The 18,764-nt window shown below is 30.7% G+C and overlaps 1 protein-coding gene across 2 annotated transcripts in view; it reads left to right on the top strand.

Annotated features, from left to right (window-relative positions):
- Positions 1–18,326, top strand: part of LOC105232405 (dual specificity tyrosine-phosphorylation-regulated kinase 2) — a 162,349-nt gene extending 144,023 nt beyond the window's left edge. For both annotated transcript variants that reach the window (XM_049446875.1, XM_049446874.1), the window contains exons 8-10: positions 7,533–7,671; positions 8,189–8,360; positions 15,167–18,326. In XM_049446875.1, coding sequence (XP_049302832.1) covers positions 7,533–7,671; positions 8,189–8,360; positions 15,167–16,272 — 1,417 coding nt within the window. In that variant the 3' untranslated portion in view covers positions 16,273–18,326. The remainder of the gene's footprint in view (positions 1–7,532; positions 7,672–8,188; positions 8,361–15,166) is intronic.
- The last annotated feature ends 438 nt before the right edge of the window (positions 18,327–18,764 follow it).

Raw genomic sequence — 18,764 nt, 5'->3', positions numbered from 1 at the left:
CAACATTTTGGTTAAGCAACGCGTGATGCATACATGTGGACGTTTTTATGTCCTTAAAACACTTTTTTGTCCCAAATTCGATTCTCTTTTGCATTTAAGTTCAAGTTCAATACAAAAACGATAACTTCGCATGACCAACGATTGTTTGAATTTAGTTTATTTCTCCACTAATAAGTAAATCTGACTTAAATCGCATATGAAACGCCCAAAACAAGCCACTCGAATGTAATATTTTTTTCTTCTCTTTGTTAACGTCTACATTTTTGGAAACCTTTACATCATTTTATATTTATCTTTATCTTTTTGTGCACCATTAGACCTTATCATCAATCATAATAAAAGCTGCACTGCGCTTACCGTTATGCTGACTTATTCATACCTCTTCAGGTTGATTTGTTGGCTTATCTCACCGCTCCAGGTTAAAAATAAAAACTCATTTGGTTTTAGTACCGCGCTCCATTACTCTTTCGCTCTCGCCCGCCGCCATCACGCTGCAAACAGCTGTTTAGCGTTGCGCGCCTAAAACTATAGCACCAATAGTAAAGCCATCAAAGTAATGCGAATGTCATGTTTACTTTTCATCACAGCCATTTTTGTTTTATGCCGCATTACTTTGTTATTCCCCGCGCCGAACACACACAACTCACTTTGTGTCATTGACTGCTCAGCGTTGGGAATTATTTCTGCATTATTTCGATATTTGTTGCATAAGCGTAGGCGCAAATGTACCAAATCGCGAGCTGAACTTGAAATTTTTGGGCGGTGTGAAGGCGAAGGTCTTATTCATTTTTTATTTTGCTTTTCCTTTGCGAATTTGTTTGCAGACGCTTTAATTCGATTTGACAGTTTGCCTTTTTGTATTTTCGTGTTTCTTTTTTTGTTGTTATAAAAACAGATAAAATAAATGATATGTATGCACAACGACGTCAACAAACGGTGAAGCGCTACAACAATTGTACTCGGCATTGACAATATTTGCTTTCCCACAGCGCGCTTAACAAGCATGTGTGTGGGCGTGGGCGGCTGCCAGTTAGTGAGGTTAGGTGTGTAGTCGTTGCCTGCAAATCGCATATTGACATGCAATGCAATCGGTAACGAGCTACTAATATGTATTTATGAATTTATCTGTATTTTGACTGCCAACAAATTGTACATCGTTGTTGTTGTAAGTTTTTATTTTACTTTGATATGACTGCTGTGGTATATGGGGGCTGATCGTGGCTTGGCGCTGCAGATAGGTTTGCAAAATACTTGTTTTTACAATTTGTACTTTTCCACTTGCAAATTTGGGCATGAAAAAAATACCTATCACCGACAAATGGCGATATTTTAGTGCCGGAAATCATGAAAAGTGAATGCTTAGCCTTGAATTTGGCGATGGCATTTCCTTTTTGGTTGCTGTTTAATAATTAACTTTTTGTGCTATAAAATTTTATCTGATTATAATTAATAGGAAAATGCAAAGGAGTTGAGTTAAAGAGGTAAAATAATAATAGATATAAAGAAATATTTAATTTTTTGTGATATCGGCAAACAAAAATGTCAAAAGAGTAAAGCGAAATAACAGAAAAATAAAAAATCTTAAAAATATTCAGTTGTTTAAGATATCTGCAACCAATAATGCGTTATCTATATATTATAGATACAAAATATATAGTATTTATAGAAATAGAGAAATTAAAAAAAATAAATAAAAATAAAAAATTATAAAAAAATGCCTTCATTCGTTTTAACATTGAACTGGTATCAATGTTTGAGCAATCGCTGCTGACAAAATATAAAAACAAAAAATAATTTCGATTTTATATTTTTATACCCAAATTACTTGTTTTTGTCATAGAAAATTTCAAAACATTTCTTTATATATATTATCCTTAATTATACGTTTTAGTTATTTCAAAGTCTTTCCTTACTTGCAAAATAAATTTGAGAAAATGTTCCTTTGAAACTTCGAAAGTTTTTGATATTATTATTTTATACAAAAATTACTGATTTTTCAGAGAGAAAATTTTCATTTAAAAAAAATGTCATATGTTCTCCACTAAAATCTTTATTATACAGAAGTTACTTTTAAGAAAAAATTAGAGGAAGTCTTCCTTTGTTATAGATACAAAATATATAGTATTTATAGAAATAGAGAAATTAAAAAAAATAAATAAAAATAAAAAATTATAAAAAAATGCCTTCATTCGTTCTAACATTGAACTGGTATCAATGTTTGAGCAATCGCTGCTGACAAAATATAAAAACATATTTTCTTTTTAGTTATCTATGGAATATTTTCTACAAAAACTAATTTTTGAGTTATTTCAAGGGCTTTTTTAATTTTTAATATTTTTTCTACCAAATTAAATGACTTTTACTGAGAGAACGTTGGAATAAAATTATTTTTTTTAAGTAGTGAATTTACTTGGAAAAATTCGAAATTTTTTTAATTTAAAAAAAAAAACGTAATCTAATTTTTTTTTACCAAAACTACGCATTTTTACTTTGAAAAAAAAAATTTCATATTATTTTTTTATATCAATTGCCAATTTTTACTTGAACAGCTTCGAAAAAAAAATTAATTAACATTATTCTCCTTTAATTCAAAAATATATCTTCTTCGAAAATTCGAAAAAATGTTTGATATTAAATTTTTATACTGATATTTACAGATAGAACTTCGAAAAAAATGTTTATATAATTCTATTTTATACCAAAATTTTTGATGTTTACTTCGAAAAGTAAAAATGTATATTATTTTTTTATATCAAGATTAATGATTTTGACTTTGATAATTTTGAAAAAGATAATTAGCATCATTCTATTACTCTCTACTATTTCAAAGTCTTTCGAATCTTCTTCGAAACTTCGAAAATAATTTCGATTTTATATTTTTATACCCAAATTACTTGTTTTTGTCATAGAAAATTTCAAAACATTTCTTTATATATATTATCCTTAATTATACGTTTTAGTTATTTCAAAGTCTTTCCTTACTTGCAAAATAAATTTGAGAAAATGTTCCTTTGAAACTTCGAAAGTTTTTGATATTATTATTTTATACAAAAATTACTGATTTTTCAGAGAGAAAATTTTCATTTAAAAAAAATGTCATATGTTCTCCACTAAAATCTTTATTATACAGAAGTTACTTTTAAGAAAAAATTGGAGGAATTCTTCCTTTGGTTTTAAAATCTCTGTAAATGAAAGATTGAAACAAAAAGAATTCTCCAGTGCAGCCTTCCTTTGTAGAAGATGAAAGCTCGTGCATATTTAGAAGCCTTTCTACAAAAACACCCACCTACAATACATCCATAGAAATGTGTTGGTACGCGTTCACCTATTTATATCTTCTATGCATTCAGTCAAGTTTTCTCGGTATAGATTTCAATAGCCGCGCAAAACAAATAGCATTCAAAGAGCTTAAAGCAAAACTGACTGTTGACAGCTGATGGCTGCCACATAAAGATGTCAACAGTAATAAAATGGGTTTAGCATGAATTGAAGGCGAAAGCCAAAGCAATGGAGAAGCATTGAAATGCCAACTTTATTTGCATGGCCACCGCAAAGTTGCGGTGCCATATGTGCACATGCTCGTATTTGATGAACCAGCGAACTATTTTTAGCAAAATAAAAAAAACGTTGAAAGCAGATGAAACTGTATTATTGAAATAGTATGTTTAGTGGAATTCACTATTAAAAGATATGAATAAATTTGTAGGTAGTAAAAATTTAATAAAATTATTATTTGTTAATTTTTATTTGCAATAAGTCATTCCAAGTCCAATTCGAAGTCACTTTAAATTTCTTTGCAATTTTATGATTTTTTTCCGGAAAATTTTTCAAATTTATTTTTCCATTCATTCCATCATCCATCTTCGTGTTAGCATGCAACAACACTGAAAAATTGAAATTGAGTTTTCGTTATCGAATTTTACAGTCTCGCGCACTCAATCAGCACATAAAGGAAGCGAACTCTTCAGAGAATACATGCTGATACATGGCAATATCTGCTGACACATACATACAGACACATTGCACACGTATATATATATTAGGGTGATTCAAAAAAAAAATTTTTTGTTTTTTTTTATTGGTACTCGGAAAAATGGGTTCCTAGACACCTCTAAGAAATCCTCTCCAAATATGAGTTTTTAATTGTAACGGGAAGGTCCTCCGCCTAACGGTTTTCTATTTTTTCTTATTATCAGATAGAAAAATTTATATCTCGCTTCCAACTACTTAAAAAAATATCTTGTTAATTAAGTTTTGTAGGAAATTGAATGCTCTAAAATATGGTCTCTTAAGATTTTTTCGTAAACCCAACCGTTTAAAAGATATTAACAGTTGAACTTTGATTATTTTTGGTAAAATTTTTTATTTCTTATTAATTTTATAACTCAATGAAAAAAAATTATTATGAATAGGTTTTTGGAGAGGATTTCTTAGAGGTGTCTAGGAACCTGTTTTTCACAGAACCAAACGAAAAAAAATAATTTTTTTTTTTGATCCACCCTAATATGCATTGATGTTTGACGATGAATATCTCGTAAACGCTTAACTTAATCGAAAAATCATAGTAGACCATTTTTATAGAGCAGTAAATTTCCTACAAAACTATGTGTTTCATCATTCATAATAATTTTTTTTCATTGAGTTATAAAATTAATAAGAAATAAAGAATTTTTCCAAAAATAGTCAAATTTCAACCGTTAATATCTTTTAAACGTTTGGGTTTACGAAAAAATCATAAGAGACCATATTTTAGAGCATTCAATTTCCTACAAAACCTAATTAACAAGATATTTTTTTAAGTAGTTGGAAGCGAGATATAAATTTTTCTATCTGATAATAAGAAAAAATAGAAAACCGTTAGGCGGAGGACCTTCCCGTTACAATTAAAAACTCATATTTGGAGAGGATTTCTTAGAGGTGTCTAGGAACCCATTTTTCCGAGTACCAATAAAAAAAAACAAAAAATTTTTTTTTTGAATCACCCTAATATATATGTATATAGTAGCCACATATTCCAGGCCTCAAAAAACAAAAAAGTTACTCAAGCATACATCAGCGAAATAATGAGTGCATATAAAAATCGATAAACTCAGCAATAGTTAATATATTTCCCTATCGGTTATTGAGATATTTATCGATAATAGGATGGCTGAAATATTTTTGCATTAATCATTTAACATCGTTTTAGCACTATTTTCAAATAAAAGTCGATTATTTTGTCAGTTATCGATAAATTTATAATTCATCGATTATTTATAGTATCGCTAATTTTATAGTGTATTGGTAATTAAAAACAGTTTATCAACAATATCAGCCATATAAACACAAAGCCTAAATAATAGAAACACAAATCGGTAATTATTTCATAAATAGGTATTATTATATATGCACTTATATGTATATACATAAATAATATTATCGATTAATATGAAGTTTATCGGTAATTGAGAGTCTTTCATTAATACAGACGTATTTCAAAGAATAAAGAAAAAAGGTAACATTCCACTATTATTTTTTATATTCAATATCGATTAATACAAAAATTATCGATAATTGAAAGTCTTAAATAATTTTTCAGCAAAATTTGCAATATATAAAACGATGATATTGTCATCTATCGATAAATTTATCAGTAATCGATAATTAATCGTTTAGCGATAAATTTATAATGCATTAATAATGAAATCAACTCTTAGACTTTGTTGCCGATATTCCAGTTTATGACCAGTTTACCATATTGATCGATTGCAGAACCATTGCAGCCTAATAGTTCGCCAACCAGTTTTCAATTTTTCGTTTAAGTTCCAATAAAATTAATACTGAATCTTTAAGTACTTATGGCGAAATGCCAACGCGATGTTTTTTTTTTTATCAAAGGGACTTTTAAAGCAGTAAACATTTTTTTACTAAGAACTCACATATGTAGATGCATTAATATCCTTTCAAGTATACAAAAAATACTCATACTCACAGCAACCCACAATCACTAAATTTATGCGGCTAAAATTATCCCTAGTATGCAAGGGCTGTGCTACAATTTAATTTTTTCGCCTATAAAAGTATTACAGACTTTCATTGAATTACTCACTTTGAAGTAAAAATACATATTCTGTATCCAAATATATATGTACATACACACATGTGATACTTTTCAGAGTGTGTAGGTATGTACTCAATTTTAATTCAATTTGCCGCCACTCTGCTCCGCCACCACACACACATGCGCATATTTACATTGAAAAGAGTATGATGTCTTTGCTGCCTGTCAAAGTTACGCATACGTCATGTAGACCACAGCGCGGTTTCCAGCTCTCAGTTGATAACACATATGCAGAACTTTATGATTTTCTTTGCTTTGTGTATGTGTGTGCTTTGAAGCGATTTCAGCTCTTTCACCGCATACTTGGTGGTTTTTGCATTTATAGACACACACACGCATACATACTTACATACATATGTAGAAGAATTTGTATAGTGTAAGGCTGTCTATCGTTGATTCCTTATTCCTCTTTGTGTTTGGTTGCTTTTTGTGCAATAAAGATTCATATGCATTGAGTACTGATGCAAATTGGAATTCGCACTTTGGAGTAGTTGGTAGAAGCTCGTTAATATGTGAGTTATATGCGAAGAGTAAGAGTGAATGCTACGCCAGTAAAGAAAAAGAAGAAGAAGAGTGAATGCTGGTGGTTCAGATTTTTTTGTATAAATTTCGTTTTTCATGTGACTGAGTGGATTGTTATGGCAAAGAGCGGACTGTGTGGTGTTAAATTAATTGAGGGAAGACTATTTATATAATACAAATTGAAAAAAATATCATAATTAAAAATATCAATTTCATTTAATGTAAGCAATTTATATAAAATAATTTCAAATATTTAAAGAATAAAATTTATAACTAAAAATATATTAATTACCCCTAAAAAATAATGAAAAAATTTAAATATTTAACTTAATTAAACTAAATTTAATTTTTTAATTAAAATTAATTTTTAATTACCTCAACCAAATTTAATTATATTTTCAGCGGCATTGTTAATTTGTTTAATTAAAATTTCTATTTTTATATTTGAAATTATTATTTATTAATTTTTAATTGCTTTAATTAAATTAAATTATATTTTTAATTTTTTAGAGGTACTTATCATATTTTAATTAAAAATTTAATTTGTTTTTAATTTTACATTTTTGTATGAATTTTTAATTGCAGTAACAATTTTTATTATATTTTTTTTAATTAATTTCATTATTTTTTAGAGGCAAATTTGATTTTTTAAGTATAATAATTAATTTTTATAATTATTTATACCTTAATCAATTTTAATTATATAAATTAATTTAATTAATAAAAATAAAAATTAATATAATTAGGGTATTAAAATAAATGAAATTTAAAATTTATGAGTCATTTAATATCAATAATTTTTTTTATTTAATTATAAACATTTTTTTATAATATAAAACAACAATAAAATTTTACCTTCAATCTATAAAACAAAATTTTATCTCTTTACTCTCTCTCGCTCTCTTTACAGTCTCAATCTCTATGAATTAATCAAGAAGAATAACTACAATGGTTTCAGCATGAGTTTGATCAGACGGTTCTGTAATTCAATTGTCAAATGCTTGCGTCTGCTCTACAAAGAGAATATCATACACTGTGATCTCAAACCGGTGAGTATAAGTATATTTTATAAAAAATTTTATATAATTTTTTAAGAAGAGAATAATTCATAAAAACATTGTGTACATCATGAAAAAAAATTCTAAAATTAAAGAGATTCAATTTATACCACTAAAATATTCAACTTATTTGATTCAGCCAAGACTTAACTTAGGCTAAAAACATAGTGAGGTGATGAGATAAGCGCAGCTAGCCAATAAAAGCGCAGAGTTGCGATTGTAGTAATATTTTCAGAAATATTTATTTTTTATTTTTGAGGATTGAACTGATTAATTGGTCAACACTGCTCTCAGCTTTATTTTGGCTGCCGCGAGAGTTTAACGTCATAAAAGTAAAGCATACTTTTATGCGCACAGACAGTTCTTTTTCTTATACATATCTATTTATACATATTTTATATCTATATTTATATTTTTGTTTTTTATACAGATTTCTAATCTCTGTATATATTTATGATTTATTTAGGTGCATATATGTCTTATCACTGTATATATTTGCTACCCTTAGGAGAATATTCTGCTGAAGCAACGCGGCAGTAGTTCAATAAAAGTCATCGATTTTGGCAGCTCCTGCTATGTGAGTCGTAAAATTTACACATACATACAATCGCGATTCTATCGCTCACCGGAAGTGATACTGGGATTGCAGTATGGAACCGCTATAGATATGTGGAGTTTAGGTGAGTAAGACTTAAATTAATTATTGTATTAAAAAAATGTTTTTTTTTTTTGAAAAATTTATATTTTTGGGGGGTTTTATAAAGATTTTTTTTCAAAAAAGAAAAGCAAGGAGAAATTATATATTTTTGCTAGAAAATTTAGAAGAAAATAATACAATTTATTTTATTTAAAAAGTAAGTATAATCAAAGTCAAAGATATTCAACAAAATAATGCATTATCGTTAAAATTTACTTCTTTCGAATTCTCAGCCAGAAAGTGAGGATATTTATTATTTTTTTCTGAATTTAAAATTTTCACCTACATCCACTCATTTCTCTCCACCTTCACAACTGTTACGAAAATGTTGACACAGAAACGCGTTAAAATAATATGCATATGCACATTTTCCACTTTCGCTAATGGCATTTATGTGGGTGAGCGCAAAAAAATGTTTTTTAATATACATAAATACAGTTGCAGCGAGCAGTTGCATATTGGGAAATGAGAAACCGACCTGAATGTATATCAAATCAAAGGTGCTGCGAGGAACAAGTGGAGGGTTGTATGCTATATATATATATACATATGTATATACAATTACATATACATACATGTACATATATGTATGTACGGATATACGTTTGTGTAACGATGCCATTATGCACTTGAAGCACTCACACGCACGCACACCTTCAAATGCATTCAATGCTGCAAGGATAAGTGCATCCGCCACAACACACACACACACACAAGTGCGTCTCAAAAATAAATAAATACAAATACTTGCACAGCGGAAGGTGCTCATGCATGAGAATTTCGCATTTGGCATGGCTCTGCGTACACTTTGTGCATTTTTAGAAAAAAAAAAAAATATTTTTTCACACTGCTGTTGACAGGCGCGCGAAAAGATTTATATTTTACCTTGATATGGTTGATATTACAGTAATAATTTATGTACGTTTAAAAAAGTAAAAATTGTTTTAGAGAAAGTGCAAATGCAGCTATAGACAAACGCTAATGGGTTAAAATTATTGCTTTGAACACCTCTAGATGCCTCCGTATACTAATGTATAATACTAAACAAAAAATTATTATTTTTTCTGTTTGATATAACACTCTGTGTAAATAGTTTAACAATATATATGGAAAACTATTTCTGCATGAAGCAGTTTGTAACTAGTCTGAAAAAAAATGTTTTTTTCAATACTACGGAAAGAGTTAGAACAAAATATTTTGATATTTTTTCTAACATAATTCTATTTTAAGTATTTTTGTTAATTTTATTCAAAAAGCAAAAAACTTAATTTTCCTTAACCTCTAAAAATTAAGCTCCAAAAATATTCACAAAACAATCTGCACCGCTTGTCCTTGCGCTTATCTGCGTTCAATATATCATCTCGTTAACCACGACGAGGTCAATCTGCCAACTCAATTCATCTAACACACACAAACACCATTGAAAATGCATGCACAGACACAAGCATAATTTCATTTATAATACAAAATGATGCTAATCTCGACAGCGGATCGCAAAATGTCCTTTCAAAACAGAAGACGTGAGTTTCACCTCATTTTGACCGCAAAGTGATAAATTGCAATGGATGACAACAATTTGTAAGGACGCCATTGACAAAAGCAACAGCAATGAAACAAAATAGAGGCTGCAAGCAAAGCTTCGAGCTTATAACACAACAACAACTAAACAGAATGCCGGATAAATTGCTGTAAATTAAGGTGTAGAGGATAATGAGGGTGTCACCCGAAATTAAAACATATTTATTGGTGGAGTAGAGAGAGCAGAGTTGAGTAGAGTAGATAGAGTACAGAAATGAAAGGTTGGGAGCAGTAAATGTGGGTATCAAAACAGCAAAGCAAAGCAAGTGGAGGAAAAAGCTTACATTACACTACTAACGTTCAATACAACAACACTGCCGTTAAATCTGCGAAACTTGGAATTTTGTGTGATCAGCGGTTTGGCAGGCGACTGCAAAGAAATACATCGTCGATGACAAATTAATTAATATTTTGAATTATACGGAGAAAGTTTCCGGATTATTGATTTTGGGTAGTAAACTGAGGGATAATTGAAAATTTCTCTTAATAAATAATGGAAGTAGATCAATTTGATGGTTGTAATGAGAGTATTTATGAATGTATGAATGGGAGGAAGGATAAAGATGATTAAGCTAATTGAAAAATTTATGACAAATATGTACATTTTTCCATATACATACATATATGTATGTAACACCTTCAAGCTCATTTCTGAGATAAAAAAACTGCTAAAAAAATCTGTCAGTCAGAGATGGCTCAGTACTAGTTGAAACTATTAATTCACATCTTTATATCAATCTAGTAATGAAACCAATTACTTACAAACTAGTAACCAACTAGTTACAATAGGGCTACTTGGGATGAAACGAGATAAGACTATATACAAAATATAAATTTTGATTTTTTTTTCTCGGAACTTAAATTTAATTTAAAATATTTCGATGAAATTATTTCAGTCAATGTGGGTGTCGATTTTGTGGCCACTTCAAGAGCAACAAATCAGACAAAAGCCATGGAATCACTTCCATCCAGAAAAAAGCCTTCAAATGTCTTAAGACATCCATATAAAGTTTTTCACATATATGTATATATGTAAATACAAAAAACACTACTGGAATAAAGGAGTAAGCCACTCAAAGCTACAGGCATATCATCATTTCTACTTTCTCACACACTTACAACCACATCTCCACCTGGCATAGCTTTTTCAATTCATTTTCCTTTCAATTGATGCCAACACGCACTTTAACAATTAGAAATTCCTGGCCAGCACGTTGCAAATCAAGAATATTGTATTGTGTTAAAAAATAAGGAGGAGCTGTTTGAGAGCTGATAAAAATCATGCGCAACAAGTGGAAGAAATAAATAAAGCACAAACACTTTCAATAATCAAAGCAAACATTTATGGCCGCACTTAAAGCGTGCCTTTAAAGTCAAGGCATTTAAATAACTCTGATAACGGTAATGCAAACACAATTTCCTGCAACCCTTCCTAGCTAGCCTTCATTATTTCCTTCCGCGGCTTCCTACCATAGACACATGCCTTCCGCGTGCTTTCCGTTTGCCATTAATACCCATTCGGTTGAAAGACTATAGGCATGTAGATGTATGTGTGTATCGGTGTGTCTGTGTATGTGAAACAATGCGGCGTGAATGCGCTCAAAGCGCAATTGAAGGCGTTTCTCAAAGCGTATCCGTGCAATTTTCATATAGCACTTGCAAAGCTCACCTCGCAAGCGATCTTATAGATAAGTGATTGCTTCTGTGTATGTGCGTGTGTGCACCGCAAGGTGCCGCGCTGATTTTTTTATGCTTACTTTCTTCAATGTGTGTGAAAAGTTGCTTTGAAGCGCTTGTGGGAAGCGAAAACTATGTTTGAAGTGAAATCAATGAAAGTAAACACTGATTTTATGGTTTCTCACGCAACTTGAGGGCAAACGGTGCAAAACGGAAATAGCAAAATCAAGTTAGTGGCGTTGATTAAAATATTTGCTTAGAAAGTTTCGCAGTTTGGAGTTGGTTACGATGGTATAATGTGTAGGAATTCTTCTTAAATTTATGTGGTTTCTCTTTACTGAGGCTAAATTATTTCAACTGAAGCCACTACTTTCTCTCATTTTGTTGGAAAAGTTCTTTTAGGGGAATATGACACTATATGTAGCCTAAAAAGTAGCTCAATCAGTTGTTGAAGTATGCAATGTACGTAGCTCCGCTGAGATGTGTTTTGCAGATAAAAAACTAAAATATTACGAAAAGTGGCTTATACCCTGGACTAGTCATATTACAAAAGTCTAATAAGTAGTGATCAACGATATTCAAAATATGCTTATAACATCCACTCATTCAAATGCTTAGAGTAATTACTTATACTACAAGAATTTTACAAACTAGTTACCAACTAATTAAAATTAGTTTACACTTTAGACTAGTTAGATTAGAACCAATTAGTATAAAAATGGGTGATCAATATGCCAAAAATAAGATAAAAATTTAATAATGCAAAATTTAGAGTAATCTAGACATCATATAAAATATTTACAAACTAGTTACCAACTAGCTAAATTTGGACCACTTGTCATAAAATGAGAAAATATAAGTAGGTATAAGTTCTTTACCAAATTTTTTGAATTTTTTGTCCTTTGGTATTAAAATTTGTTAAAAAAGTTTCGACGGAACACAAACTAATGTAAACTTCTGACATTATTTCAAATGTAATAAAAAGATTACTAAAATGATATAGCCCTTTAGAGTAATCTGTTAGTATGTATAATTTACCCTTATTGCGAAAAGTTTTGCCCGAAAAGTAACCAAACATTTACAAAAAGTTAAGTATTACTAGTAACAACTTCGACTAGTTACATTAGAACCAGTAACTAATTGACGATTTACTAATAAAAAAAAGCTGTATACAAATAATTGAAATATTTAGATTAATCTAGGCATTTTACAAATATTCACAAACTAGTTACCAACTAGTTCATATTAGACCACTTGCCATACAACAAGAAAAAGTATAAGTTCTTTAACAACAATTTTTTAGTTTTGTAATTCTTCTTGTATAAGTTCTTTATCAACAATTATTTTTTTTTTTGGATTCCCCAGAACTGAAAATTTGTTATACGAAAAAGCGCTAACAAATCTAAACTCTTGACTTTAATTTAATTACTTAAATAATGCATTTATTATTTCGACCCATTTGTTAATTTTTCAATTCAAATCATAAGGTCGCCATCGAATTTTACTAAAAATAGCTGCCGAACGTCCTTCAAAGTTTCAGTACAAATCTTTTGCATTAGCCAAATTGAAAGGAATCTTCAAGCGACCAGCTTTAAGCATGCACAAACCTTTTTTCATACCCGAAATGAACAATTGAAATTAGAAACTAAAAGCTTTTAAGCGCTGCTGAATATAAATATTGCTACTTATATAATATGCATATGTATGTGTCTACGAAAATGATTTTTGGTATTGGCAATGCCAACCGAAATCAGCAGCAGACAGCTGCTGGTGTTGCCAAAAAGTTTTTTTGTTGCTGCACACAATGTAAATTCTACAGAAAAAATCGAAAATGGATATCTATACAAAACTTTTCATGCCAAAATTTTGATGGAGAGCAAGCGGTAACGGCATCTCGCTTACTTAAGCAGACACAAAAGCATGTGAGACGCCATTGTGTGCATGTGGTGAGGTGTGTGTGACTTGCAGTTATCATTTGAGATGCGCACACAAGCTATGAAACTCGCAAATACTTACGTAAAACCCGATTATTGCTATTGTTGGTGCAACTGACAATAATTTGGCAGGGATTTGGAATTTGAGATGCGTCGAAATTGGCTCAATAAGTCTGGTTGAGTGGAGGTGTATTTGAAAATAGTGATGTTGGAGTACTTTTTTTTAAAGCAAAAATGAAATTCGAATTTAAATTGAATCCAGAAGTTTACTTCTGATCGAAATCATACAAATAAACAGCTATTCGCCTACACGAAGTAGCCTACAAAGTTACTCCATGTGTAGCTAAGCTGCAAATAAAATTGCTCATACGCCCCGGCAACTTTTCTTCATACAACCTTATACCATATACCGCAAAATATGTTTACTACCTTCCCACTGCCGCATACCGACAAAAAGATTGATTACATCTCACAATGCACCAAATGCTGTGGCAGCATTGACCAGTTTGTGGCATCAACAAAACATTCAAAGTCAAGGTCAGCTAAGCACACTTTCTGTATTTTACGGCATTGATTTAGTCCGTATACAACTAGAGCAGCAATAGCTAATAAATATTGATATATGAAGGCATGCTTGCATAATTGCAGCTGCAATATGCAGCTTCATTGCTCGTCCATTTGTGAGTAAGGGCCATTTCGGCCACTCGTTGGCTGCTGAGACAGAGCTGCAGAAGTTTGCCTTGTTATTTACCAAGCCAATGCAGCGTAGCGTTGTATGGCAAGGCAAAGGTCAAATGGCATAAGTGTAAGTTTTAGAATGGAAAGCGAGGAACGGTGTAGTTGTAGATTCAGTGGTCAAGTGCAGCTATAGAACATTTAAATGCAGAAAAAGCTGTAGCGACAGCCATTTTGGTGAAAACAAATGGAAAATTGAAAAAGAAATTAAATAAAAAAATTGAAACTTGGACTTTTGCCTTAATTTAAGAAATAATTACAGTGAAAAAAATGCAAACATTGAAAAAAAAATAAAAACAATTTTTTTTTTATTTTTTAAATTATTTAATAAAAAGAAAATTATATTAAAAAAAAAAAATTAAAAGAGTTAAAAACAAAATTTAATAAAAATACATGTGTTGAAATTTTAAAAATTAAAAAAATTTTATAAATACATTTTTTTTTTTTTTATTTTTTAGTTTAAAGAATTTTCTTAAAAAAATTATGCATAAATAAACCATTTAAAAATTTAGCTATTTTCTTAAATTTAAAATTTTTTTGTTATTAATTTTTTTATTTTTATAAATTTTGTTATCTTAGTTAAACATTTTTTTCCAGAAAAGCAAAAAAAAACAAAATTTACGAAAATTTTTAACGATTTTTTTATATTTTTTTAATTTTTTTTTCTGTTTTTCAAAAATGAAGTTTTTATAAAATTTTCGTTAAAAAATGTCATCATTTTTTTTTTATCCGAAGATACTATTTATTTTTAATTTTAAGAAATATTCGAAATTTTTCTCTCTAAATGGTCAAGTTAAAAAAAATAAACAATAATTTTCAATACATTCGTCACTAAACACTTTTCTTTATACTAATTTCCTTGCAGGCTGCATCCTTGCCGAGCTCTACACCGGCTTCCCGCTCTTCCCCGGCGAGAACGAAGTCGAGCAGTTGGCCTGCATCATGGAAGTGCTCGGTCTGCCGCCGAAAGAACTCATCGCCAACGCCACCCGACGCCGTTTGTTCTTCGATTCGCGCGGCGCACCACGTTGCACCACCAACTCCAAGGGACGCAAACGTTTGCCCGGCGGCAAATCAATCTCACAGATGCTCTACTGCCAAGATCGTAATTTCATCAATTTCCTGCAACGTTGTCTCGAATGGGACCCCGCGGAGCGCATGACGCCCGAAGAGGCAGCACACCACGAATTCCTGCAGCCAACCGCCTCCAGTCGTCATCGCAGCTGTCGCATGACAAACTCTTCATCCACAGGCGGTCTCAACAATAGCTCATCACAAAAATCATCCTGCTACAGTTTCACCGAAGTCTCGCCACCCTCAAATGCCACAGCCAGCAACACGACTACTGCCAACAGTGGTGGTGGTGGCGGCGGCAGTGGTAGTGGCAACGGCGGCGCCGTGGTGGCATCCATCACCAGCACCACAGCGGTCAGCAATGCGGCCATCACCACGACAACGAGCAAGGCGACTACGACGACACAATCGCGCAGCAGCGCACTCACACAGCATGCGCATCACGCCAGCTCCTCCGGTCATCTGCCTGACATCAAGCTTAGCGCCAGCGACAAGTACAGCAACATGCAAAAGGTGGCCGTACGCTCGAAGATCACCTCATCGGTGTCCGATTTGGACTCAGTGCCGCAATATGCCTTGCATCGCAGCATCTACGGCGCCGGTGGACTGACGCATAGCGGCACAGCAGCGCGCAAGCATCTTATCACAAGCGGCACCATAGCCACCAGCTCCAGCAAGTATGGCTTGGGTTTAGGCGCAGGCAGCGGCAGCGGCGGCGGCAGTCATAGCCATCTCATGCATCAGAGCACAACGCTGGGCAATGTGTCGTCGCATCATGGCAACGGTCATGGTAATGCTCACAACGCCGTTGGCGGCGGCAGCGGTGGTGGCGCCAACAGCAACATGTCACACTCACAGTCGACGGGCGACGTGTCGGCGATCTTCGGACGTGCTTGACTTCGCGCGCGACCCACAAAACTTGAGCTCAAAAAATGCAAACTAGTCAATATGGTGGATTTTTGGAGCTAGAAGTGGAAGTAAGCGGCGCCAGCGGCGGCAAGTGCTTGGCGGGTGGCGCGTATGCGGTGGACGTGCAGTGCTCGAAAAGGAGTTAAGAAATACAATAATTATGACTAGTAGTTTTGTTTGTGTGTGTGAGTGTTTGTGTGCGCGCTGTCATTTGTCTGCCTTCGTAGGTTGCTCATACGCCCGGGTAAATGGTTTTTGCCAGGCTCAGCGCTGCATATGCATCATTATGAACACACACAAATATATAATGTAATTTTTAAAATGAATTTTGCGTAAAATAATTATGACTTGTGTGCATATTGCCAGACTTAAGTATACGTTGACTGTTAGATAGGCGTGGGGGGCGCTAGGAAAGGAGTTCGAAGCCAAAAAAAATTTCAGTAAATTAGAGTTTTATTTATCAAAACAATACAATTGAGAAAATTGGTGGTATAAAAATAATAAAATTTTATTTCTGAGCATTAATTTTTTCCAACAGTTATAATTAAAAAAAAATAAATATTAAATCAAATTAAATTTTTTTTCATTGCTTTGTTTAATTGTTTTTATAGTAATTTACAAAAATTATAAAAAATGAATTTTGGATTAAAAAAGATTTTGAAAAAAATTGTCAAAATTATTAAATTTTTTTTCCAATTAAAAACTGATGTATGAAAAAAAAATTAAAAAAAAAATTATGTTGAAAAAAATCAAATTATATACGAAAAAATTAAAAAAATTATTAATATTCGAACAAAATCAGATTATTAAAAAATGAAAAAAAAAATTAAAATTCGAAAAAATTAAATTTTCGAACAACTTTCCTTGCTCCCTGTCCTCATTTATTTGACGAACGTTTTTACAATAAAAAATTTTACGTGCACACTTTAGCTATATAATTCGAAGTTATGTATGTTTGTATTTGTATGAGTGTATTGGAAGGAATCTTAATTACATCTTTGTATGTATAATACTTATTATTAGTGTATGTAGTTGTTGTAAGTTGCGAATATCGTAAACCATAGTAGTTAGCAAGTGAGTTACAATGAAATATAAACGAAAAATGAAGTAAAACAAAATAAAAAATATCTCAGTATAAAATTAAAAAAAAATATAACTTTAATTATTGATAAGAAAAAATTATTAAAAAATTATTTAAAAAATGTGGAATTAAGAAATTTTAACAAAAAAAAAAAAATTAAAGAATAATTTTAAGTCTATAAAATTGTGACAACAAATTTTAGTACGTAAAAATATTGTTAACAAAAAAATTACAACAACATATAAGATTTTTTTGTGAATTAGTAAAACCAATGAAATAAAAATATTTTACTAAAAGTACATAAAATAAGTAAAGAAGCATTCAAACAAAAATAAATGCTAACAAACCAGAAGAAAAACAAAATATAATTGTATGAGAGTAGAGATTTGCGTTTGCCACATGCAACGCCATGTTGCCGCAAATTAATTGTATATAAGTCAAAGGGTTTTTAGTAATAATTTTAATGCAACAACATGATGCAAATGTTCACAAAGTACTTTGGGTGAATATTTAACTAAGAAATTAAGAATCACATAGAAAAAAAAATGAATAAAAGTCTCGGCATAAAACGAAAATCTTCCATATTTTTAGTTTCACTGCTTTTAGTAAATTTTTACATAAACTGCCTTTGATTATATGTAAATAAATGCAATGACATGCCACTAAATACACATATGCTGTCACATAAATGCGTCAAGCATACAATAAAACTAGTAATAAAGCGAATGTAAACTTAAATAAATAACTTAGCATGCATCACAAACTATTCTAGAAGCATATCCAATAAAGCGTTGGCATATTTTGTAAGAAACAACAACAAACACTGCTGAAAAAATACATTTCCTGTTTAGAAAAATACTTTTAGACATAAATAAATTTTTTTGGCTTAGAAAATAATGCTAAATTGTAGTGTAATAAAACATTAATGACTTGAAAAATAAATTTTGGTTGAAAAAAAATATTTTCGCTTAAAAGTTATTTTTTTATTTTCTCGAAACAATAATTTTTTTAGTGAAATTAATTAGTTTCGCAAAAAAAATAGTTTAATTAAATTAATTTTTTTAATTAAATTATTATTTTTTAATTAAATATTTTTTTTTTAATTGTATAAATTTTTTTTTATTTAAATTTAATTTTTCACCATACTATTACTTCTTAAATTAATATTTGCTAGCCTTTAGCTCTACTCTAACTAAAAATATTTTCAAATTTTTTTTTTAATAACTTTTTTTTTATTTTTTTAGTGCTCGTAAAAATAACAGTTTTTGTTCCTAATACAGTTGTCGCTTAAATAATTTGTTTAAATTAAATTAATTAATTTTTTTTATTAATTTCTAATTTTAAATTTTAATTTTTTATAAATTTAATTATTTATTTTTTTTTATAAATTTAAATAACT

The sequence above is a fragment of the Bactrocera dorsalis genome, chromosome 1 (assembly GCF_023373825.1).
Source record: "Bactrocera dorsalis isolate Fly_Bdor chromosome 1, ASM2337382v1, whole genome shotgun sequence".
NCBI lineage: Eukaryota > Metazoa > Arthropoda > Insecta > Diptera > Tephritidae > Bactrocera > Bactrocera dorsalis.
The sequence above is the reverse complement of the archived record's forward strand: the minus strand, read 5'-3'. Positions and strand labels throughout refer to the sequence as shown.